At 43.2% G+C, this 26,022-nt stretch overlaps 2 protein-coding genes across 2 annotated transcripts in view; one reads left to right on the forward strand and one right to left on the reverse strand.

Moving 5' to 3' along the window:
- Vps26b (VPS26, retromer complex component B) overlaps positions 1-14,518 on the reverse strand; it is a 24,989-nt gene extending 10,471 nt beyond the window's left edge. Inside the window, exons 1-3 of the mRNA XM_028763700.1 lie at positions 14,160-14,518; positions 4,826-4,982; positions 461-625 (exon numbers count right to left, since the gene is read on the reverse strand). Coding sequence (XP_028619533.1) covers positions 461-625; positions 4,826-4,982; positions 14,160-14,382 — 545 coding nt within the window. The 5' untranslated portion in view covers positions 14,383-14,518. The remainder of the gene's footprint in view (positions 1-460; positions 626-4,825; positions 4,983-14,159) is intronic.
- Positions 14,519-15,474: 956 nt separating this feature from the next.
- Ncapd3 (non-SMC condensin II complex subunit D3) overlaps positions 15,475-26,022 on the forward strand; it is a 67,801-nt gene continuing 57,253 nt past the window's right edge. The window contains exons 1-3 of the mRNA XM_028763931.1: positions 15,475-15,568; positions 20,240-20,394; positions 24,165-24,327. Of these exons, the coding sequence (XP_028619764.1) occupies positions 15,508-15,568; positions 20,240-20,394; positions 24,165-24,327 (379 nt within the window). The 5' untranslated portion in view covers positions 15,475-15,507. The remainder of the gene's footprint in view (positions 15,569-20,239; positions 20,395-24,164; positions 24,328-26,022) is intronic.

A 26,022-nucleotide genomic window follows, 5' to 3' on the forward strand; every position in this document is an offset into this window, starting at 1 on the left:
AAGCTATTTTAAGACCTTTACAAAAGTGTATCAGGTATTCTGTGCTGTAACTCATTTTGGTTCAGGAAGGAAGCAGGCCATTGCCGGTGCATGGTTTCCTCACTTTGATTTCTAAGACAAGGAGGGAAAAAAAAATGATAGTGGCATTGTGTTCCATGGTTGTTCTCAGCTATGGAAGGAAGTAGCTTTATCTAGCTCCAAAACAAACAACCTAAAAGCTACTTTAGCTTGACTTTGAAAGGCATCTTAATATTTACAGATCTGATAAATAATTTAATATGCTGACCTATAAAGTTTCTATTTCCTGGCTCATCTATCTATAACTAGCCTAATATCTAGTGTAGTATTTTTATGGTCTCCTCCACCAACACGTTACCATGAGGATGTCAGTAGACATTCAAGATCTCTCTTACCCTCCATAAATAACTATCACACAAGCTTGGGGCCCAAGATAACTTACTTGGATTTGTTATACTCAAATTCAATGTGCAGGCAGTCCTCAATCCCAACTTCCATCTTGATGGATGAGTTCAGCTCGGGGTATGTGCTAAGTGTGTGAACTACAATGTCCATCTCTTTGACAACATCATTGAGGCGGCGGCTGATGGTGGCTCGAAGGAAATAGCTGTAAGAGATGCAGTCATCCTACATGAATACTTCCAGTCTCTAGATGCTGCAGAAATGAGACACCAAAGTAGCCCACCTCACAGAAACCTACAGGAAGTAATGTTTAGCCCTTTGGGGTTTTATATCCCTTTGAGAATTTATGGAGCCCTTTTCTTAGAAAAAAAAAAATATATATACGTACAGACTTCTTTTTTTTCTTTTTCTGGTTTTTCGAGACAGGGTTTCTATGTAGTTCTGGCTGTCCTGGAACTCACTCCATAGACCAGGCTGGCCTCGAACTCAGAAATCCACCTGCCTCTGCCTCCCAAGTGCTGAGATTAAAGGTGTGCACCACCACCGCCCGGCTATGTACAGACTTCTGCAACTACAATTTTAGGCAAGTCAAAGCCTTCCTTCAACCAGGCAGTGGTGGTGCACGCCTTTAATCCCAGCACTTGGGAGGCAGAGGCAGGTGGATTTCTGAGTTCGAGGCCAGCCTGGTCTATGGAGTGAGTTCCAGGACAGCCAGAACTACACAGAGAAACCCTGTCTCGAAAAACCAAAAGCCAAAAAAAAAAAAAAAAAAAAAAAGCCTTCCTTCAAAATCCTTTTGGGAGCTTATGACTATGAACTAAGAACCTTAGTAACAGTGATTTCTTTACTTTCTACTCCAACAGCATGGTTTTTATGTCCCTATCACTATGAACCATCTATGTGGAGAGTTTGTTTATTATCTAACTCCTGGCTATTTGGGCACAGAGAACTGGCCATACACTTCCATGCCTCTCCACTAAACAATATCTGATCAATACAAGTGAGGAATAGTAAATGGAGAAATCAAGCCACATACTCATTTCAGTAGTCTTTCTTAGCTTAGCCTGATCAGAAGGGAAACTGTGGTACTTTGAATATCTTGGCCCATAGAAAGTGTATTAGGAGGTGTGGCCTTGTTGGAGGAAGTGTATCACTGTGTGAGTGGGCTCTGAAGCTCCATCCAGTGCTGAAGCCTCTGCTCCTGGCTTCCTTTGAATGAAAATGTAGAGCTCTCAGCTTCTCTAGCACCATGTCTGCCTGGACACTGCCATGCTTCCCACCATGATGATAATGGACTAAACCTCTGAACCTGTTAGCCAGCCCCAAATTAAATGTTATCCTTTATAAGAGTTGCCTGGGTCATGCTGTCTCTTCCCAGCAATGAAAACCCTGACTAAGTTCGTAGCTAACAGAAACTCACAATCTGGAGGGAGATAAACAAACAAAAAAAATCAAAACAGGGAAACAGTAATTCAAAAACTGTGATTCAAGTCTTTGAGTACAAAAGTGAGTTCAAGAAAAAAATCTACACATAACACAACAAAGTAGCAAAAGAACCTCTCATTTCACCAGAGGAGGCAGCTGCAGAGTAGGGCACAGGCTTGAAAGAAGATATGGAAGTGAACCCTAAAGGTTTAACAGCCAGTCAGCACTGCCTTTTCCAGCACCCCAATGCCCTGGGTATAATACTTTGCAGACACCCTTGAGAGAAGGCGAATCCCCTTAGTTATCGTTTCTTCTGAGTCATCCTCTGATAACCCAAGTGCCTAGTCAAGCATCACTGGAAAGCTAACAAAGACATGCTAGTAAGCCACATCAACTACACATGCAGGCTGCCAGCTCAGTGGGGCACTCACTGCTCCAGGCAGTCCTTTTTATTAACCCCGGTAACTTCCGTCAAAACTACACAGTAAGGTGTTTGTCCCTAACCCTTTCTAACTGCTCAGATCTCAGATCCATCTCACTTCCTCCACACAACTGAGAGGGGATGAAGAAAGGACTGACAACTCCTGATCCTCTAGTATGCCACTGACTGAACAGTTTTGTTGTTGTGGGGGTTTTTTGAGACAAGGTTTCACTATATAGCTCTGAGTGGCCTGTAAGACCAGGCTGGCCTCAAACATAAGTGATCCATCTGCCTCTGTTTCCCAAATGCATAAATCACCATGTCTAACTGAATGTAGCTTTTCTTTTTCTTTTTTTCTTTTTTTTTTTTTTGGATAGGGTCTCACTATTAGCCCTGCCTGGCCTGGAAGCCAGAGATCGACTGTCTCTGTTGCAAGGCATAGACACAGGTGTCAGACTCTCTGCTCCAGACTCAGTGTCCAGTTATTTTGGATCTACTACTGAAGTGAACTACTGGATCGCAGTGATTCTGTTTAATTCTGTGTGTGTGTCGTTGGGGACTGAGCCAGTGCCTTGCATATTAATTCGTCAAGTCTGTGCATATGCTGCTCCACACTGAGCTATACTTTGAGCCCTCTGCCTATTTATTTACTCAGTTTTTTTTTTTTTTTTTTTTTGGTTTTTTCAAGACAGGGTTTCTCTGTATAGCCCTGGCTGTCCTGGAACTCACTCTGTAGACCAGGCTGGCCTCGAACTCAGAAATCTACCGGCCTCTGCCTCCCAAGTGCTGGGATTAAAGGCGTGCGCCACCACCGCCGGGCTGGATTACATTCCTAAAGCTAGCCACCAAAGTCAATTCTCTTATTTGGCTACTTCCTCCTCTGAGGCTGACCACCAAGGTCCACATACCAAAGTATTAAAGTCCAACATTCAAAAGCTCCCTTTGGCTTCCTTATTTAACATGCCCAAATAAAATCAAACACTTCAACCTAACATGGATTTCATCTTGTACTTTTATAAATTGCCATTTGCCTATGGGCCACTTCTGTCTCTTCTCTATCCAGAGGCAGTCCTCTGTCCCTTGGGACAAATACCCCTGACCTTCTCCCTTGTTCCCTTTGTCTTCTCCCTCCTCCTCTGTCTCCTATCTTTCTCTTGTTTTCCCTGTCATTTGACCCTCTGAGGCAAATAAATCTCCTTTGTGCTAAGAACTTGGGGGGGGGGGGAGGAAGGGGGTGTTGTTACTGATCACTCCAGTGACAGACACCTGTAATTCAGGCACTCAGGAGGTTGAGGCAGGGGGACTGAGAGTTTGAGGTCAGCCTACAGTACATAACAAGAGCTTGTGTTGAGATTTAAAAAAAAAAAAAAAAACCCAAAACAAAACATCCCATACAAAGCTAAGTCAGTGATAGATAATCCTGGCTTGTACTTTCTCTAGAGTGACAGGATGAATCACTGTCTTTAGTAGGAATCTAGTGCAAATATCTCAAAAAGAGTCTATAAACAGTTATGATGGGTGGAGGGAAACTAGGAAGAAGAAAGGGGAATGCTGGTCTCACTGCAGTCCTCACCCTGGTCCATAAGTGGTGAAAACAAGTTGAGCTTGTGAGATCAGCACTTGGGATCAGGGAATCAGATGACAGGAGAGTCTGCTGTATCTCGGTGATGTCACATAACCTAGGAGTCCAGAGCTGCTGTGGGTTTTTATTTTCTAATACAAGAGGCCCAGGCACTTCTCTCCTTTCTCAGTTTCCCAGACGGTGGTAGTAAAAATAATCTCAGGTGTTCCTAGACACATTAACGTTTTGGTTTAGGACCCTAGAATGGGTCCCGAATGATATACTGCTAGGTAAATGCACACTAAGCCAAATGCCTGGCCCTCTGTCCAATTCTTAAAGACTCTGTTACGCTGTGTAACATTTTTAAAGACTTCTGTTATGCATGAAACCATTGTTTTCTTATCTCTTCCAAAAGATGGAGGAGACAGATCTAGAGTTAGAATCCTAAACTTATCCATTTTCAAAACACTTTAAGTTACAGAGTCCAAAATGACATTGATGTTCTATGGGGGAACTAGATGGGAAGGAGTTAATACCTCTGAAACCAAGCTAGGGTGTCTGTCTGTAGCCACCTCACATATGAAAGCCAATTCCTGAATTTTCAAAAATTCTAAGAAATGGTTGTCAAAGATATCTACAATTTAAATGATATGAACTTACAATGAAATGACTTACCTAAGAAACAAATATATTCTAAAATCCCTTTGCTTCATTATCACTTCCCTACACTCTGTGAGGCCCTTGGTCTTGAGGGACTCTGTGTGATGGTAACGGTAAAGATCACGGAGGTTGCATTCAGGTTCGAGGACAGTCATGGGAAGTACAGTCAGCAGGCTTTCCCCCAGGGGAGCCCAGTGGTAGCATGCACTAGCACACTGCAGCTGGCAGTACTCTTCCTTCTTAGTTGCCACACAGAGACCCCTTAAAAGCCACGGAGCTTCAGAGCCTGCCCCTGTGAGACAAGACTGGGGCACAACAGGAACAGCAGGGCCACTTACCGTAGCTTCACATTCTGTCCTGTGTAGGACTCATACGGCTTTTCCACGTGGGTGAACTCAAAGTCGAAGGTCTGCGATTGGGTGATTTCTCCTGGCCGAGCCAGGTCCTTCACCAAAGACACAAACTCATGGTGGTTCCCACGGTCATAGTAGAGTTCTGGAGGGAGAACAAAACCTTTTACATGAACCTGTGTGAACCTAGAGAGGGCACTGCAGGTGGCAGGCATTGTTCTCTTCTGAAGGCCTCAAACCAGACTTGTGGCCTTGTTTCACGGTCTCTTCTTTTTCCCTAACACCATCCCCTCCAATGACTTCCCCATATACATGCCTTTCCAGAGATGCCTTCCTCTTTTTGTTTGTTTGAGACAAGGTCTTACTATGTTACCTGGGTTGGCCACTCATTCTTGGGCATAAGAATTCTCCTGCCCCAGTCTCAAGTAACTAGAATAGTAGGTATACACCATCATACCCTGGCATCTCTTCTGCTTCTCATATGGAGAATCATGATACAAAGAAAACTCATACGATGGAGAGAAAATTCACTGGTTAAGAGCATTTGTTGCTCTTGCAAGGGCCTGGGTTCATTTCTCAGTACCCACGGTAGCACATAGCCATCTTAACTAGAGTTCCAGGGGCTCAGTGTCCTTGTCTGACCTCTATAGGCACCAGGCATGCATGCATACATGTAGGCAAAATACTCATATATATTAAATAAAGAAACCTTAATAGTTGATAAATAAAAGCCAATGTGATACTCCAGGCCATTACTCCTGTTAGCAATCCACTGACTATATACCAATAAAGCTAAGAAAATTCTGAGAACAGTGAGCAGCTTTTCAGCATATGTCAAAAGAATCAACATAAAAAACAGAGCACCTTGCTAACATTCCTGACTTCTGCAGGATATGCATGGCTACTTCATTATATCATTCTTACAATAATCCTGCTAGATGAGCGGATCAGGCCTTCTAATCACACAGTCTGTTTGGCCCAAAATTCACTGTGTAGCACAGGCTAGCCTCAAACTCACAGCAATCCTTCTGTCTTATCCTCTCAAATTCTGGAACTATGACGGGAGCCCATGCCCAGCTGGTATTTCTTCATGATAAGCTCATGTTACCACCAGACTTATATTATTTATGTCTTTTTGTATTCTACAACTTAAGAGTTATTATATGTAACAAAATATTTTATATGTATATATAAAACAATATATACAAGAATTAAGTTGTTAAGTTGATATATTTTTTTCTATTTTGGACTTAAGGCCCTTTAAAGATGAAACCCAGAGCTCCAGCTTCCTGGACCCTAGATGGAAGCAGTGAATTCTGCCTGTGATGATACACAGCACATGATAGTTCAAGTGTCATCCCTCAGATATCCTTGAGTTCAAGCACTGTGCTAGGCTATGCCCCATAGGAGTGGGATGAACGGGGACAACGAAGCAGCTGCTTGAAAGACAAACCCACTGTCTCTCAGGCCTGGTCCTCATTCTCAGCATCTCTAGGGCATCATCACTTCTCTTTCTCAGGGGTGTACTTGCTCTGGATCCAACTCCAACAGTGTAAGATCTGAAGCCATCACTGAGATCAAAACTTTTTGGGGCTCAAGAAATCAGATATTCTGCCTTTCTAGAGCCACTGCAGTCTTCAGCCCTGTCCTGCTGGGAAGACCACCTCCTGACAAAGAGAAACAATCTCAGTTGTTAATCTTAACATGACTACAAAATCCCTACAACACTCCATTCGCCTCCCCTGACATGCTCATCCCATGAGAGCTTTTCCATAGCTTGGGGGTGTTTAGAAGCAGAGTGGGCTGTTTTAAGATTTACTCAACTTGAGCTGGAGGTAGAGTTTGCTGGTTGAGTACTTGTCTGTCTTGCATGAGGTGGCCCTGTGTTTGACATCAGCATTAGGGAGGGGGAGAGGGAGACAGAAAGACAGACAGAAAGAAAAGCAGACAGAAAGATAGACATTCCAAAACTAAACAAAAAGGTAAACAAAACTCAAAAAGCATTTATCCAATTCATGAATATGGTAATAGTGTAGATAATTTCACTCTAGTGATGCTATTTCCATACAAATTTACAGTGTATCCTATGGTTAATATACACCGATTATGTCCTACCTAGTTATATTTTAATCAATGTTTTGTTTTGTCGTGTTTTTTTTTTTTTTTTTTTTCGAGACAGGGTTTCTCTGTATAGCCCTGGCTGTCCTGGAACTCACTCTGTAGACCAGGCTGGCCTCGAACTCAGAAATCCGCCTGCCTCTGCCTCCCAAGTGCTGGGATTAAAGGCGTGCGCCACCACCGCCCGGCTTTGTCGTGTTTTTTGATACAGTGTCTCTCTGTAGCAATAGCTGTCCTGGAATTTGCCATGTAGACCAGGCTGGCCTTGAACTCACAGAGATCCACCTGTCACTGCCTTGAGTGCTAGGTATGGAAAGCATGTGCCACCATGACTGGCCATCAGTCTTTTATTACAAATAATCTACTTCCTTTTACAAAGATAAAGTGCTATCAGCAGTGGGTGGCATGATAGGTAGTAAGTGATGATCCACAAATCCACTGAAGGGAAATGACAGTTCCAAATTATGCAGGAGAAAGTGAATAACCCAGTAACTAACTATGCCCCTAGTAAAGTTAGAACATGAAGAGAAGGACAGGACAGGACAGGACAGAACAGGCCATTGTAAGTGACAAGAAATCTTCCAGTCTTGCTACCTAGCCTGATGGATGGTGCTGGCTCACGTGAGAAATGAACCCCTAACTTGGGAACCCTGTATCTCAGCTCCCAGGCACTGGATTTTGGTCCAGTGAATTCATATAAGAAGCACATTGCCCTGATTTCCATAAACTTCCAGTGGAAAAGCTGCAGCATCAAGGAGAAAATGGAAAGGGAAGGAAGGCAACGATCATACAGCCCCAAAACAACATGAGAAATTAAAAAAAAAAAAAAAAAAAAAAACAGAAAGGGTTCAGAGTGTGTTTGGACTGCAGTATTTGAGGATCTTAGCCGTGGTGCAGAAGTCCCTGCCTGGCCCAGCAGGGGGCTCGGGCTGTACAGCATCACATTCTCTCCAGTGCCTTTCTTCCTGTAACACATCAGTATCATTGCCTACAAGAAATTGCATGAGAGAACACTGTGGTCTGAGGAGAGCAAGAAGAGCCTTTTCTTGTTTTATTTTGTTAAGATGGGACTTGCTACATAGCCCAGACTGGCTTTAAATTGGGGTCATTCTCCTGGTTCATCCTCTCTATTGCTAGGAATATAGGTGTATGCCATCACATCTAGCTTGGAATGGCCTTTTTGAGTTGTAATGTTATAGGCAGCTTGGAATGTGTCTGCAAACACTGTGTCCAAAGTGGCAGAAATAGTAGCTTGACATTGTTATTTGTCAAAAAGGTTGGTTTCATCTTCAATAAATTAAGGCAGAAAATTCAAGGGCTCTAGCAAGAGACTTAGGCCCTAAAGAGACTATTAAAAAGCCCCTCTCCTATCCCAAGCACCACAGCCCTTCATGGGAGAGGAAGAAACTCTATCTCTCACTACATCCTTTTTTTTTTCCCTTCAAGTAACTTCTGTCATTAGCTTCCTCCCTCACTCAAAAAGAGGAAGTAATTTTTGCATTCAGGATGTTTTCATGGTAATACCGGCCACCAACAGCCAAGAAGGGAGGTTGCCACTGTAGAAGGAAATTGAGCCAACTTGACATTACAGGCTGAGCCCTTCAAACATCCTGGGACCGGCTGCTGGGCTACTGCCATGTTTAGTCTAGATTTTGTATTAGGCCTGGGAGAGATACAAAGCAGCAAGAGCCTCGTTTTCATCTTACTTTCCCAGCCTCTGTTGGCAGATTATGTGATCAAGAGTCCTGCTTGCTATAGCTCCATCTAGCTCCTGCCCCTGGCAGACCCAAAGGAATAATGCAACCTCTGGGTTGTACATGCATATTTCTGCTCTGTGCAAATCTAAGCCCTGCTGACAACTTAGTAAGTCTGTCAGTTAACCTCTGCATGCTTTTTCATTTGGTATTTCAAGAGTAAATGAGCTAAAATAAAGTCTCTGGGGTTTTCTTTTTAAAGGACAGGCTTACTGGTATTGATAAGCTCACGAAACAATTTTTTAAAACTATCTATTTGGCTCTCGGGTATAAGGATATTTGTGTCTGCCCATCTCTGCAAGTTTGACCTAATTATATTTGGTTTGTCTAACCCCATTAACCTTCAAGGTTCCCAAGTCTGGCTTACACCTTTTACCAGTGTTTCCCAAAGGATTTCAGCAGGAAAATGGTCTCTTCTCTAACTGTGCAGTAGCACCCTCACTGCTCCTTGTATACTTCTTATTTTTCCAATCCTACCAGTCTCACCTAGAAGACTTCCCTTACCACACATTTATTGGCATTGTTCCAATAGAGACTATGCTATCAGGAGAAGAGTGCTAGATACAGAGAGGACAGCAAAGCAGCTGAAAAACAGGATCACTAAAACAAGGGTCTATATTAAAATCTAGGAACTGATTACTCGCTTGAAACAGTATTCAAACTGGAAGGTTGCTGCAGTGCTTGCTGCATGAGCCACAGGTCTGGCAACCCCTCTTTTCCTCTTTTCAACAGGAAGAGGTATTCTCAACTTGAAATAAGAATATGATGGGAAAAAAAAGAAAAAAGAAAAAGAAAAATCAAGTAAGCTGACATCAGATGTATTGCTCTCGAATCCCAGATCCCTCAAGAAGATGCTGTTCCAGTAGACGCATGATGGTCACATGCTACCTAAGCTCTCAGTGGCCTTGACTAAGAGAATGCCTAGCTAGTTCATTACTGTGTCCTATACAAGCATGTGCACGAGACCTAGCTGATTGATCTAGACTATCCCTTTCTTTCATTAAAGTGATTCTAGGGACTGGGGATGTAGTTCAGAGTTGAGAAATACTTGCCTAGCATAGCTGTGGCTTCTTAGTTTATTCCTGAATTCTACAGAAGATAAAAAAAAAAAGAAAGAAAAAAGAAAATCCAGAAAATAATTTCTGTAAAATCTTAGATCTGAACCAACCAGGTGACAAATGGTTAATTAGCACTTTCTCTGTGCTAGCCACTGAGACTAGAGATTAACCACTGGACTAGTGATGGAATGGAGGCAGTTTCTGGCCTTTGGGTTAAGAAGATAAGACAATTGGAAAACAAAAACAAAAACAAAATAAATACAACAATAATGAAGTCACAACCTGCTTGAAAAGAGGTAACCTTGGAACTTAGAAGAACAGTAGAGGAAGTGATTAGCAGACTTTTGAAGAAAAAGTACAAATTAGGCAGGTCATACTTTTCAGAAGAAAACATAAGTTAAAATACAAGGGGAAAGACACCAAAACTTCAGAAGGAACAGAGGTTTGTTTACTTGTTTGTTTGTTTGGCAGTACTGGGGTTTGAAACCAGTGCTTCATGCAGAAGAGGATTTTATTATTTATTTACTTCATTAAAAAAAAGAAAGAAAGATTTATAGCTGGGGGGTGGTGGCGAATACTTTATTCCCAGCACTAGGAAGGCAGAGGCAGATAGATCTCTGTGAGTTCAAGGCCAGCCTGATCTACAGAGCAAGTTCCAGGATAACCAGTGCTATACAGAAAAACCCTGTCTAGAAAAGACAAAGCAATACAAAACAAAAAAGATTTATTTATTTATTTATTTATTTATTTAGGTGTTTTGTCTACATGTATGTCTCTGTAGCAGACGAGAGTGTTAGATTCCATGGGACTAAAGTTATAAACTGCTGTAAGCTGCCTGCCATGTGGGTGCTGGGAACTGAACTCAAGACCTCTGGAAGAACAGCCAGTGCTTTCAACTGGTGAGCCACTCCCCCAGTCCTTGTTAAGTTCATTTTTTTTTTTTTTAAAAAAAGGTCTCACTATGTAGCCCAGGCTGACCTGGAACTCATGATCCTCATGCTTCAGTCTTCCAAGAGGTGGGCTGCCAGGTGTGTACCATCATGCCTGACTAGAAGAAGATATCTGAAGAAGCTATCATCAGTGAAGAAGTTAAAGAGAGGCAAGTCTGGAAAGGCACGCTGGGACAAGCTCCAGAAAGGAAATAAATATACTCCCTCTAAGGAGCTGGTAAAAAGCAAACAAACAAAACAGCTTTTAAGGGATAGAAAACATGAAAATTGCATCTTGGAAGTTCATCCTTGCAGAAGATTATGAGAAGGATATGGAAGAGATTGTCAGAGCAAGTTATAGAGTTGGACAAGGGACTATAGCTCCAACTCCTCCAAAACCCAAACAAACAAACAAACAAACAAACAAACCGTTTTATCAGGAAGGACAGAACTCAGTGATGGTAAATAACTCTCTTGGCTATAGCTACAGTTACCCATATAACCTGACCTTCTAATATAACAGAAGTCCCACCTACTTGATACATAGTCAAAGAATGCAACCAAGGAGAAAACCACAGAACCACAACTTCAACAAAGTTACCCACTGGCCTCGCTCTGGTGCCCTGAAGTCACTTAGAAATAACTGTCTTAGATGTATGACACAGTATGTCATGCCCTGATTCTTTGGGGAAGTCACAAAGATAATAAAGAAACATGATGCTCAAGGAAAATACTTTGTGCTGAATGAAAAAAGTGGTAGCGAAAGTGGGAGGAGAGATTTTTTTTTTTATACCAACATACCTAGAAAGGCTTTTCTTTTATTTCTTTGTTTTGAGACAGTGTCTTGCTGTGTTGCCAGACTGACCCAGAACTCCAGATCTTCCTGGCTTAACCTTTGGAGTCTTGGCATTATAAGTATATGCCATCATGTCTGCTTAGAAAGGTTTTTCTGATGTCTTCTCCTCAATGAAGAAATCTCAAGCCCAAACAATAAATATACTGTTTATAATTCTGTTTTGATCTATTACTATTCTTCCATGTAGCCATGGATAAGGAATGTGAATGAACTTGAACTATATACTTTAAGCACCACACCCACTGCTAGCCATGTGAAAGCTCATGTGACAGAAGTAAATGCTTTTTAAGGCAAATAGCTGAAAAATCTTCTGTGTGAAAGTCCACATGGTAAGCTAGCTGGGAAGAACATATGAAGCCTAGAGGGGAGCCTGAATCAGTGGATGTAACTCAGTTTGTGAAGTGGAAGTATCACTACATAGACTACTCTTAACTCTATAAAGGAACCCTATATCTGAGACATGAGACACAGCCCCCCCCCATATCTCATCATAATAACCAAGTGATTTTAATATACTTAGTTTACAGCTGACAAAGCTAAGGGCCCCCTCAGGTCAGAGTACCAAGGTCTCATGGGAAATTACCCCAAGAAGCAATAAAAGGTTTCAAGAAAATTCAGTAAGGTTATTACAATCTTGGAATGAAGGAGTTAGGCAAGAGACCAGGTGGGGCAATTACAGCAAACAGCCTCTTTAGCTACCTTGTATTTAAATAGAAAGAGACCTGGACACCATGCTTTCCTTCTAGAATGGTTCATTTCATACTGCCTGAATGAAGCAAGGAACTTTTTGTGTTATTCACAATCAGGGAGTTGATGGTATAGGCAAAGACTAAAACATACCTGTTGTTACTAGTATTACAGAGCAAAAGAACTGATGTAGCAACTTTAAAACTCCTACTTAAAATACCTATTCTCAGTAGGCAAGTACTGACTATTTCATATATTATGCTTAACATAAAATGCTTTGGATTTATATAATCTGACCTGTGACTCTTTACTGAGTGACTTTATCCTCTGTGGAGACACACAACAATACCTCAAGGAATTACTGTGTGACAAGGAAGGGATGTCCTGGTTTCTAGTTCAGGAAAGACTGAAGATACAACTAATGGCCCTCAACAACAGTGATGTGGCTTCAAACATCAATTGACAGTGCTCCTGTCCTGCTGGTTCAAGCAGGAGAGGAACCAGTGTGAAATTCACCCTTCACTCTCTTTTCTGGTACAGCAACAGCTCTTTCACCTTCTGGCTTTAAAAACGAAACCCAAACAGCTCCTATACGATCACCCAGTCTTCAGCTAGATTTCATTACTTGTAAATACCAGAGGGAGATGTTTAAGGCCAAACAGTGGGTTGCAAAAACCTAGCTACCAGGACTCCCATTCTCAGGGTCCCCTCCTATCTTCTGTAAAAGGGAGCATACAGATTATATGTTCAACTCTTAGCATGTGAATTTAGCAAGCTTTCCGAAGGAAGTTGTTAAAATCAGTGTCCGTATGTGCAGTAAGGGGTAGAGGGTAGGGATTTTCTGACTGATGTTTATTATCTCCGAGGTATAACCTACTGGTGACTTCATGGTACAAATATTTTCTTTTAGAAGTACCCAAGCACTTTGATAACACCAAAGACTTAAAATACTTAGAATCGGTGACAACCCAGTCATGACGGGCAGCTCCCCAAATCTTTGTGGGGTTTTGTTTTATTTTGAAACAGAGTCTCACTGTGTAATGCCGGCTGGCCTACAACTATGTGAATCAGGCCTTCAACTCACAGATCTACCTGTCTCTGTCTCCCAAGTGCTGCAATTTAAGGCATGTGCCACCAAAATCATCTGGCTCCCCAAATATTTTGTTTTACTGCCTTCCCTTGTCTAGTTCTATTAAAATTAACAATATTTGAAGATAACTATTGAGCACTGCAAATTTTTGATCATTTAATTATATAGTCTTTGCAGCAGCATCACTTCTTTGACTTTAAGGAGAAAATCAGACCACTAAATACTAGCATTGTAATAAAGAAGTTTGAGAAATAGAGGCAGTCAGGTTAAAGGTATTCAAAACATCCGCATGAAATGTAGTACAAAATGGAGGTGAGATAGATGGAATTTATGATCCTTGTCTATCACACTGTATTTTAAAGGGAGAGGAGGGATGATGGATAGGTGGGTGGGGTCACTGCTTAACTTTGGATTGGATCTGACAGCTGTAGCTGTCAAACCCACCTGCAGGATATTGTCTACCTCACTATGAAATCCCGGGTACTAGAAGCAAAGCTGAAAGCATACTGCAGAGACAATGGGGACACCCAAGCACCAGGTGAGGATCCGACCATACAGCAGAGGGCTCCCTACCCTATCTAGGCTGTCCCCACCTCCCCAGCAGCACGCTGTCACTTTTGGCACAGAAGAAGGTAATGAATGCATGGGGGAGTCGCCCACGGGCGGGACTCGTGGGTGAATCTCAGGCTTTAGATTGCTGTTGAAAAGAACCTGTCGCAGGCCTCGCAGAAGCTGGACACTGAAAATCTCTGCCACCAGCCCGTACCACACTCGATTCTAGGGACGGGCTGACGTCCCGGGCTTGGGAAGATCCCAGGGAATAGACTCACCGATCTGCCCAATGAATTCGATCTTGATGCCCTGGTGCTCTAGTCGTTTGTTGGGGTTCTTCAGAGATAGGCTCACCTTCCCCGAGACGGTTTCCCCGTCGTAGAAGAGGAAATATTTCTCCTTCTTCCCGTCCTCAGTCTTGTGCTCCGCTCGCTTCCTACTCTCCGCATCATTCAGCAAGATTTCCACCTCCACGCTCTGCCCGAAGCCGAAGAAGCTCATCTCCCCGTCTGGCCGCGCCGGTGTCGGCACAGACTGCTCCCTCCCTCCAAGGCGCGCGCTGCCTTCGGGGAAGGCAGGCCGGAGGGCCGGCTGCGGGAACGAGCTGAACGCCGCACCGCAGCCCCGCTCCTCTAAGCTGGAGGGTGGGCTATAGCCGACGGCCTGAGCCCCTGGGGAGAGGCAGGGCGGAGGAAGGCGGTCGGCTGCGGGTTGCGGAGCCCAGAGCAGCGATGCACCTAGAGGCCAGACACAGTACCTCCCCAGATCCTGGCGGAGCAGCGACTAGGGCCCTGGCCGGAAAGGCGCCAAGCACGCACGTCTCGTCGCCCACCGGGTGGGGTCCAGCGCCCAGCCGCACACACTAAACTGCTTAGACTCCCGTGGCGCAACGCACCGAAGTGCTATGGCTGCGCCGGGCGGGGGAAGGAGCAGGAGAACTCCGGCCCGGATGCGAAGATGCCACGCGCACGCGCACTTCTTCCCCGCCCCCCTTCCAGGCCGTCAAGGGGGTGCACTCATCTGCGCATGTGCAGTACCAAAGGGCGCCTTGTCTCTCCTAGTTAACATGGCGGCTTTGGCCTCTTTCCAGTAGAACCCGGGCCCAGATGTGCGGTAAAGTTCTAGCACTGCAAGTGCGTCCTTGAAATATTTTGATTGCATTTCTCTTACTTCTTAGTCCGATTAACGTCACGCTACTCTTCACATTCGAATACGAACAACGTTTGCGTGCTGTCTGACGGGATGAGGTACCTTTCACATGCACGCTCAGAGTCACCGGCAGGGGCAAAGGTGACTGCTATTACAGGAAGTATGCTGTCTCCACTGGCCTCTAGGTTCCCTGTCGTGTAGGAAAGACAAGACGGTAAGAAAAACACTAGTGATGTCCTGACTCCAACAGTTACTGGAATACTAAGAAAAAAAGCTCCGCCAGCCTTGTTTAGCTTCCAGTCTTTGCCCCGCCTATTTCTGCGCACGCAGTGGACGACCCAGCCCATTGGCTCGGGTTACGAACACGGCTCAGCGCGGTGATTGGTCGATTGTAAATCCCGAACGTTGTGACTGGTTCGCAGAAACGTCTCAGAGCGCGCGCGGGAGCGGCGGTGAGCCGGTACGTCCACGGTCCGGATGGCGCTTCAGGATCTTGGAAGAGACTTGCAGCCTTGGTGTCCGCTGAGTCTCAGTCTCGGTGAGGAGACACAGCCGCGGGTTGTGGGTTCGGGGATTGGGGTGCTTTCCTCCGCATAAGGTATCTAAGTCTGCTGCCCGGTGCGGGAAGTGGTGGGGGAAGGGGAAGTCCTGGTCTCTGCAGTGACCGTGAGCCCCAGGATTTTCACAATCCTCTTATGCCCAGGTCTCGGGGTCTCCAAGAGATCTCAAAGAACTGCCGTATCTGATGCAGTGAAACAAAAGAGCCTTTTTAATTCAAACCCAGGTTTGAATCGCAAATTGCGCAGAGCAAAGTTGCGATCCCGCGTCTAGGGGTTTAAGGGATTTATACAAGCAGGTTCCAAGGCTTCAGGATTATATGGCAGATGAGGAAAGCTATAATTCCACCTGTTTGGGGCGCAGACAGGGTCAGCGGGCGGGGTCGCGCAGTTGAGGAGGTTGTTCTTCTGGCCTTTATGGTGCTGTCAGGGTTAAGTATTTTTACAAACCGGTCACAGGTGTCTCAGAACGCTTAATTGGCTTGATTTCTCTCTAAGGATGTATGATTCTTTGCTTCTTCCTAGGCCATAAGCCTCCTGTGTTGGGGAGTGTCTGGCCATCACTCAGAAAGAGTCCCAGCCTCATAGACATGGGGGCTGGAAGCTGAATCTGCTTATCTGTTCTCAGGCTGGTATTTGCCATTCCCAGGAAGGGGTGGTGGTGTTGATATTGGGATGAGAATTTGTGGACTCTCCCCTGTGTCCTTTTGAGAGAGTCAAGTGAAGGGAAAGAGCAGGGGGGCTTCTGTGTGGGCGAGGGTGAAGGGAAGTGCTGAGGGAGGGAAGTGCTAAGGCCAGCCCTAGCCACTCCCCCAGCCAGGTGGTGGCCAACCAAACATACTGTGGGATCTGAGTTCAGATGAGTAATTGGTAAAAAGAGAGCTAAGCTGTTCTAGCATGGAGGACGTCGGAGGCTGGAGGATTGCCATGAGTTCAAGACCATCCTGGGCTACACAAATGAGTTCAAGCCAGTATGGAAGTAGGATTGCCATGAGTTCAAGACTATCCTGGGCTACACAAATGAGTTCAAGCCAGTATGGAAGTGTCATCATCATCATAATAATAATGACCTGAAAAGCTAATAGTTGGCCTTTAATAGTGCTAGTGTGTCTGTTTTCTCCATCTGTCAGCCAGTCTTGCTGGACTTACTAAGTCTATTCCTGTCCCCAGGTAGTTTTAAACAGACAATTTCTATGTTCAGATTTTTTGTCTTAAAATTTGTGATCATAAATTCAATTACATGGTTCTCTTGAAGACTTCATTAGATGTTCAAATGAAATCAAGATTCTCAAAGCCAGCTAGTTGAAGCAGTTAAATGGATAATGAACTAGAGAATGTATTGAAGTCTTTCAGAACAGCACATAGGAAACTGGATTATAAGCTGGCTAAGGTAGCAGCTTTGTGATCCTTGCAGTTGAAACAGAGCTCTCCAGAACTGGATACAAGAGGAATTGCAGTAGAAAAAGACCGTGTACTGCTGCCCTGCATGTTAGCTTATGATCTGTCAGGAAATCCAGGGGAAGGATGATGGGGTAGAGACACTGGCTAGCTTCTTCAAACAGCAGTGGGGCATAAGGGAAAGAGTACAAATAAAATCTGTGGTAGAGAGTCCTTCCTGGGATCCAAACTGGAACCTAAGGGAAGGATCAGAGAGGAAGGAGAGAATAAGAGAGATGGGATAAAAGATACTCCTCTTGTTTACTTTTTAGTACAGAAGGGGACATGGGACCCATAATTCAGCATGAAAATGGAAGCCTTCATAATGGCCTAGTGTAAGAAACAGATAATTAAGGAATACACTGTCTCTAAACTGCTTCAGTTGGGAAAGACTTAGTGATAAGAAATGAAAGAGCCTCTCACAGCCTGGCTTGGGAGGCTCTGGGACATGGAGCAGATGGGATCAGCCTGAGTACCCTAAAGCATAGAAACAGAAGTCTATCTGCTCCTCCATCCTTGAGCCAAGTCTGCTTAACCTGAGGTAATACTTGGAAATCAGTTCCTGACAGACTGGGTCATACAAGCCAGGGGACACACTTGGCTGACACTGGCCAAAGTCTTCCTATCAGGACTGGAAGATGAAAGTCCGGAATTATTGAAAAAATTGGGCATCACAGAAGTTTATGGTACCCAGATCCTCGGGCCATCTATGGTTCATATTCATGGCAGTGTTAAGGAATTCAGCAGAGACCTCAGGCCTGGTATGGGACTTCAGTGGCTTTGCTGACCCCATAGTAAGGCGTGATTTTTCAGAGACAGGAGAGACGGGTAGGTCTTAATGATTTAGCATAGCATATACACTATATATCAGACATGAGAGGTGTTGAAACTCCCAGCAGTTTCAAGCTCTAGGATGAAATGGGAGGAAAACAGATGATAGAGTTTATTTCACTCACTGGAAAGTGAGTGTAAGATTATGTCAACTATAAGATTATTCAGCACTTGTGGGCCTCTGGAAGAAGGCTGTAAGAGCAAGCTGACACATTAGTGACAGTAGCACCCATGGAAAGTTTAAGATTGATCCAAGTTTAGGTAATTATGCCTCCCTGAACACCATGTTCATCTCCCCCTAGCAATAACTGTGCAGGGAGTGGAGTTGCTTGCCCAACTTGGGGCCCTTTCAGTAGTCATGTGTGACAGATGGAGAGATGCTACCCTTGATCCTGTCAGGCAGGGAAGCAGGCTGCATTGTGGAACAATTGAGAGTAGATCTGTACTCCCCCTGGGCCCAGGGCTGGCTTTCATGTAACAGAACTTTCTCTGTTCTCTTCTGTCTTCTTTTCTACAAGTATTACCTTTGGCATCAGAGATGCTTCAGTTAGCTGGTGATGGTGGTGCTTTAGCTACCATTGGACAGGTTGGCCTGGATAGGCCTTGGTTTCCTTGTCTGTCAAATGTTTATAATACCTAACAGGATTTTTGTCCAGTTGAACTTTGTGCCTGGGGTACAGTAATTGATGAACAGATACTAATGCTGATTCTGACTCTCTCCACCCAGACTCTGTGTTGTGACTGTTCTGTTTCCAAACCCCTTTGCCCTTGTGCTTTGGTACCCTGTGCACTCCTGTGGTCTGTCCAGTTGAGAAGTCATCCTCCCTATGTCCTTCCCCTCACTGCCACTTACTTCCTTTTTACTCTTCAGTGTTGTGCACATGTATCTATTACTGTGTTGACATAGTATTATAAAAATATATAGTTGTTTATTCAATGAGAGTTTTATAGCTAGTACAACTTTTGGTATCTTATACACATTATCTCTCACAAAAATTATATAGTGCCAGTAATAAACAGATTAGCTATGTGGTAGTGGTCAAGTTAGCATATTAGTGTGCTGTATGATGAAAAACTCAGTAGGCTTTCTTCTATTAGAGACACTTTTTACAGTATTAAGGGTGTTCATCATTGTGTGGTTCATCTTACAATCTAGGACTTAAAAGGGTTTCATCAACTATTTTCTTAAAATGTTTATTGAGGGGTAAATTGATAGGTGTTATTACATCTTAGAGATGAAGTACTGGAGGCTCAAGAACAGGAGACATGATATGACTTAACTCATAACAATAATTATATGAACATTCTGTAATCAGGGCCAGAAACTGCCTTCCAAATCTGACCTGATGAGTTGAGCTTAGGGCCGGGAAGCCTGGTGAGGAGTGCTGCTGGAAGACTGTGCTGCTGTCTCTTCAATTCACATTCTTTTCATTGTTGTTGTGTGCTTGGGAGCCGCCTAGTATTTCTGTATAAGCTTGCCTTGTCTCTTTTAGTGTAAACATTTTGGGGAAGTGACATATCTATTTTGACATGAGATTATTGTCCATGGGCCTGGTGATATGCCTTATGTTTTATTTGAATTTGTTAACTTGTTTATGAGACTTTCACAGAGAAGTAGCCAAAGCTCTGGATGATGCATGTGTCTTTTATAAGTGCTACTTATAAGAAAATTTGATCCCTACATTTGTTTGAGAGCTATTCCCTGAAACTATTACATTTAATAATAGCTAATGTTTCTTTTTGATGTGCTTAGATTTGTTTTTATTTTCCATGAATTAATGTTTTGTTTGCATATATGTCTACGCATCATATGTATGCCTGGTGCCTTCAGAGGCCGTAAGAGAGTGTTAGAGCCCTTGAGGTTAGAGTTACAGATGGTTGTGGGTGCTGGGACTAGACCTGAGTCCTCTGCAAGAGCAGCCAGTGCTCTTAACCACCAAGACATCTCTCCAGCCCTCTCCCTTGTATATTTAGATGATTAACCTAATAGATGAGCTGTCTATTATGGTGTTTTTTTGTTTGTTTTTATTTGTTTGTGTTCTTGTTTTTTGAGGTCTACTATGATTTTACAAAGAGATTTTCTTCATCATATTTTTCTTCTCAAGTTTTGAGACAGGCTCTTGCTGAGCAGCTCTGTTTGGTCTGGAGCTCACTGTGCAGCTCTGTGTAAGCTTTGAACTTGTAATCCCCCTGCATCAGACTTCCAAGTACTGAGATTACTCCCAGCCACCATGCTTCCATGAAGGTTTTTCTTTTTATTACATGACACCTGTATGATTAAACGTGAATGGTGACTGTTTTCTACAGTATGCCTCGCATCTGAACATGATTGTTTTTTTACTTGCTTAAGAGTATTTATTCATTTTACTTCATTTTCTCTTAAGAATGGGTGAACACTGTGTGGGACCTGGACTTCACGGAGACTGAGCCTTTGGATCCCAGCATAGTAGCAGAGATCCTAGAGACTGGGAGAGATGCATTCACAAAGCTCTATGGAAGCCTCTTCCCCTTTGCGACTGGCGAAAGTGGATCTTTAGAGGTAAAAAGTTAAATGAACAAATCAAGGAACCCATTTTTATGTATTACAGAGGATGAGAGTCATCATAGTTTAAGTTAAAAATAATTTTCTCAGGTAAGACTAATGCGAAAACTCTGCTTTGCTCACTGGACAGTCCTAGTAGCTTTGCCTTTTTACAATAGCAGTTTAAAGGATGAAGCAGCAAAAAGGAAGAGAGCCAGACAAACCAAGGGAAAAGACTCTGAAAGTGAAATAACAATTCAGGCATACCGTAGCTTTAAGAAAGCTTGTATTAGACTGAAAAGTGGTTAGGTGGTTTACACACCTAATACTGTGTTCTACTGGGTATTAGAAATGTCAGCGGATAACTTAATCTCAGTTCTCAAATGCCTTCCACCTTTTTCTTTGAGTAATAACCACTAGGTCCCTCGATAGTTTGGAATTCCTTCAGGAATCTTGGCTGTCTCTGCTATTTCTTTCTTTCTTTTTTCTTTTCTTTTCTTTTTTTTTTTTTTTTTTTTTTTGGTTTTTTTGTTTTGTTTTGTTTTTTCCGAGACAGGGTTTCTCTTTGTAGCCCTGGCTGTCCTGGAACTCACTCTGTAGACCAGGCTAGCCTCAAACTCTCTAACTCAGAAATCCACCTGCCTCTGCCTCCCAAGTGCTGGGATTAAAGGCGTGCGCCACCATTGTCCGGCTGTCTCTGCTATTTCACATGGATTCTGAGACTCCAAACGAAGAATGAGACAGGCATGGTTTGTGAGCCAAGTCCTGTGTCCACTGAGGCATCTCCCCAGCTTTCGTGAGCTTATTAACACTGAGATCATGAACTTCTTTTTAAAAAGAAGCAAGTCAGCTAGACATGGTGGTGCATGCCTTCAGTCCCAGCACTTAAGAGGCAGAGGCAGACAGATCTCTGTGACTTTGAGGATATCCTGGTCTAACAGAGTGAGTCCAGAACAGCCACAGCTACATAGTGAGACCCTGTCTCAAACAAAACAAAACAAAACAAACAAACAGTAAATAAAAACCCAAATAAATGAGAAGCAGTCATAGTAGCACATACCCATAATCCCAGAACTTGGGAGGATGAGGGGATTGTTGCTACAAATATACAGCCAGCCTGGGCTATAAAGAAGATCCTCTATAAAAAAAAAATTTAACTCTCAAAAAAAAAAAAATCAAAGGGGCCTTCTAGAGGGCTGGTGGCTCAGCGCTCAGTGGATAAAGGTGCTTGCTACAATGCCTAATAAATTGACGTTGATTCTCAGGACACACATGATAGAAAGAGAGAACCAATTCCTGCCATTGTCCTTTTGACCTCCACATGTGTGCTGTGGTAAATTCACAAGTGTTCAGCATATACACAATAAGCAAATAAAGAAATGTAATTAACAAAGTTTTATAAGGGAGAAAAAGCAAAACCCAAAAGGCTAAGAAACAGAATAAGAAAGTCTTAATTCAAGGTAAATGTGATAGTGTACACCTCTAATCCCAGTGCTTAGGAGGCAGAGGCAGGGGGATCACTGAGTTGTAGTTCCATTGAATTAAACATCCTTTTAGAGTAATACTAAGCATTTTAATGAGTACTGTAGAAACTAGGGGTGGGGTTGAGACACAGGGGGAATATGCAAGGAATGTTGAGAATTATGACTGTTATGATTGGCATTCAGACTTTTTAAGTCATGGGAGACATAGGGCAGTAAGTTAGACTGACAATAGACTACAGGTGATGTGAAATGCTGTCCTATTACTAGGTCTCTTGCTGTGATAAAGCACCATGACCAAAGGCAGTTTGGAAGGGAAGGGGTTATTTCATCTTATGATTTGAGATAAGGGTCTATCACTGAGGAAGGGCAGGGCAGATATTAATATATTAACTCACAGTGTGACTAGATCTGTTTTAGAACAAATGTTCTTCCCCATAGACAGACTATAGTGGGAACAACTGCACCAGGAGATCCCTTGGGAGGCTGCTGGAATAGTATGTAATGAGGGTGAATGGTACCATCTGCAGTTTTAGTTATGGAAACTGGAGAGGAAGGCCAAAACCATGAAATTTATTTAGACAGAATTAATAGAGGCTTTAGAGCTAAAGTTTTGGCCATGTTCTAAGACATGGCATAAATTTCCACGTTAGGTATAAGTAGAGAAAGATAAGGACTAAGACCTTAGCTCAGTGGCACAGTACCTGCATGAGGCCGTAGAACAACAGAACTAGGAGGAGGATGTTAACCAAGGTGAGATTATCTTTGAAGATCCCTGAGGGGTGTGATTGGAAGTTAGAAAGGGTCAGAAGACCAAAGGGTAAGAGCAAAATGTTATGGATTAAGGCGTGAGTAAGTGCTGAGACAAGGGTGTTACTAGCTGGGACAAGAAGAGGACCCAGTAAGAATGGAGAGTTATTGAATGAGGCCACAGAGAGGCAGTCAGCGATGGGAGTACAGGCCCTGCAGACGAGACAGCAGCCAGGGGATCACAGCTGCTGAGGTGACACAGGGGAGTTGTGGTGACTAGATAGTACAGTCAGAGGAGGGGTGCCTACTGCATTTGGAGTGATAGTACGACCTTCAAGGAAAGGAAAATACAAAAGGCAACCCAGGCCAACCTCAAACTCTTGTCCTTTTTGCTTCAGCCTTCCAATGACTAAGACTATAGACATGTGTCACCATGCCATGTTTTGTTAGGATTGTCACCAGTCTGTAGTTTGTACTGTGCAGTGTGGCTACTCTGCAGTGTTGGGTAAAGTAACTTTTTATTATTTAGTTCTGGCTGTCCTAGAACTCACTGTGTAGCCAGGCTGGCTTCCCACTCAAAGATCCGTCTGCCTCTGCCTCCCAAGTGATGGGATTAAAGGCATGTACCACTTGCCCTTCTTTTGCTCTTCTTGTCCTAATTTTTGAAGGAAGGAGGAAACATCACACTGTCTGATTTCCTCAATTTGTTAGCCTTTGTTACTTTTAAAGATACTCAAGGTCTGTTGTGGTGGTACCTGTAGTAGACTCGGGGGAACCAAAGCTTGTCTGGGGTATTTTCATAATTGCTAATTTATGTAGGAGGGCTCAGCCCCCATGAGTAGTACCATAATCAGGTAGGGTAGCCCTACGGTGTATACGAAATCTAGCTGAGCAAAAGGCAGAGAACTAGCCAGTAAGAGAATCTCCTTCAGGATTCCTGCTTCAGTTTCGACTCATGTTCCAGCCCTGATTTCCCTCAGTGACGGATTGTGGCCCAGAAGAATAAACCAAATAAATTCATCCCTCCTCCCAGGTGCTTTTGGTCCCAATGTTTATACAGCAACAGAAAGCTAACTAGAGTACTTCTCTCATTATGGGCCAAATAGCAGGGATGGCTACGAGCCATGGCTAGGCCACTAGTGACATCATTCTGCCAGGCAACCCCTACCTCCTAAAGCTTCCATAACTTGATAGCAGCAGCAGCTGGGGAAGAAGCACTCAATACACAAGCCTGTGGTGGCGGCTCAGATTCAGGCGGGAACAATTTAGTGTTTTGATTCTGTCTCTTTGGATTTGGCAGACATTTATAATTGGGTGCTAAACTATGTGTATGTGTTTGCATATGCACCTTGGTGAGTGTGTGTGTGTGTGTGTGTGTGTGTGTGTGTGTGTGTGTGTAAGAATCCAGCACAAGGCTTGTGTCTGCTAAGCAGGCACTGAGCTGTGTTTACTCTCCTTATTACTCTTCTGAGATGCCAAGTCCTCGTAAGTATCATTATAAATTTTTTTTCCAGTTGATCTACTCACTGGCTCTTGTGATTTGCACTCTCTTCCCAGAGCATCTGGACCTTCTTCACTGAGAATAACATTTCCAGTAACACACTGGTGGCGTTGTTCTGTCACTTTGTCCAGGAAGCCCATAAAAAAAATGCCAGTGCGCAATATCGAGAATATGGCCTTCATGCTGCTGGGCTCTATTTCTTGCTACTAGAAATACCAGGTATGTATACCTCTGGCCCTCTGTTGACAGGTTCCTCCTCTGTATGCAACCAACTGAAAGGAAAGAATACTTGAAAATGTTACATTGTTGCTAGTGTATGTGTTCGTAAGCCTATGGCATTTGGATGTGTACTGAACATGTACAGACTTTTCTCTCAGTTCCTTAGCCATACAGCAGAGGGATTATTATATAGCATTTACATTGTATTGGATGTCTAGACAGGATTTGAAGTACAAAAGATATGTAGTTTGTGTGAAGATAACCACGAAGTATGTAGATAGCTTCAAAGAGAAACAAAGATAGTAATCATTTTATATGAGGGACTTAACTATTTTAGTAGCCTCAGATTTGGGAATCTGAGTCCTTGTTACTGTTTCAGATGTCTTTATTGCTGTTTTTACCCTCTTTCTTCTCTAATTCAACTCCCTCCTTTTTCCCTTTTCCCCCATCAGATCACTTGTGTCCTGCAATTTCCCTCTCTATAGTTTCCCCACTTCCCTACCCTGATAATGGTTTCTTTATTTTCTGGTTTCTACAGTTACTCCAGGCTATGTGCTCACATCTGAGAAAACCTGGAACATTTGTTTTAGGGGGTTCAGGTTACTTCAATATGATCTTCTCTAGTTTACCTGAAAATTTCTTGATTCCATTTTTCTTTACAGTTAAATAGTCTTCCACAGTGTAGATGTACCATGTTTTCATTGTCCGTAAGTTGAAGAACACGTAGGTGGTTTCCATTTCCTAGTGCTTGTGAGTAGAGCAGCAGTGAATGTGGCAGAGCAGATAGATAACTGTGGGATTGGAAGTCCAGTCCTTTAGGCATATGCCAGGGAGTGGTATAGCTGGCTAGGGCCTATCACCAACATACTTTTAGCATTTTAAGAATTCTTCACACTGATTTCCATAGTGGATCTACCAGTTGCAGTTCCACCAAAAGTTTATGAGGGTTCCCTTTTGCCCACATACCCTCTGGCATTTTTGTTTTGTTTCTTGTTTGTTTTGGTTTTTGTTTGTTTCTTCCAGTCAGGTATCTATCTGTAGCCCTGGAGCCACCACACCTAACTTTGTTTTTGTTTTCTGTTGTTGGTTATCTTTCCCATTCTGACTAGGATAAGATGAAATCTCAGAATTGTTTTTGATTTATGTGTCTCTAATTACTAGGGACCATGAACATTTTTCTGAAATATTTCTTAGCTGTTTTTTGTGGGGAGCAGGGGTGAAAATTCCCTTTTTACGTCCCTGGCCCATTTTTGGAATTGTTTGTTTGCTTTTGATTCTTTGTGCTCTGAAGTCTTTTAAAGTATTTTAGATGTTCATCCTCTGCCACATATATAGCTGGCAGAGATCCCCCATTCTTTGTGCTTCCCCTTCACCAAGTTGATTGCTTCTTCAGCTGTGCAGACGGTTTGTAGATTTTTGAAGTCCCACTTGTCAGTTGTTGGCCTTATTTCCTGGGCAAATGAGTCGTATTCAGAAAATCCCTTCCTGCGTCTGTAGCATGCAGGCACTGCCTGTGTTTTCTTCCAACAGTCCCCGTGTTTCAGGGTTAGGTCCTTAACCCATTTAGAGTTAGGTTTTGTGCAAAGTGATAAATACATATCTAACTTCATCCATCTACATGTGGACATACAATATTCCCAGCATCCTTTGCTGAATTGCTTTCTTTTTTCCAGCATATGTTTTTGGCATCTTTGT

The sequence above is a fragment of the Grammomys surdaster genome, unplaced genomic scaffold, assembly GCF_004785775.1.
Source record: "Grammomys surdaster isolate TR1022 unplaced genomic scaffold, NIH_TR_1.0 140, whole genome shotgun sequence".
NCBI lineage: Eukaryota > Metazoa > Chordata > Mammalia > Rodentia > Muridae > Grammomys > Grammomys surdaster.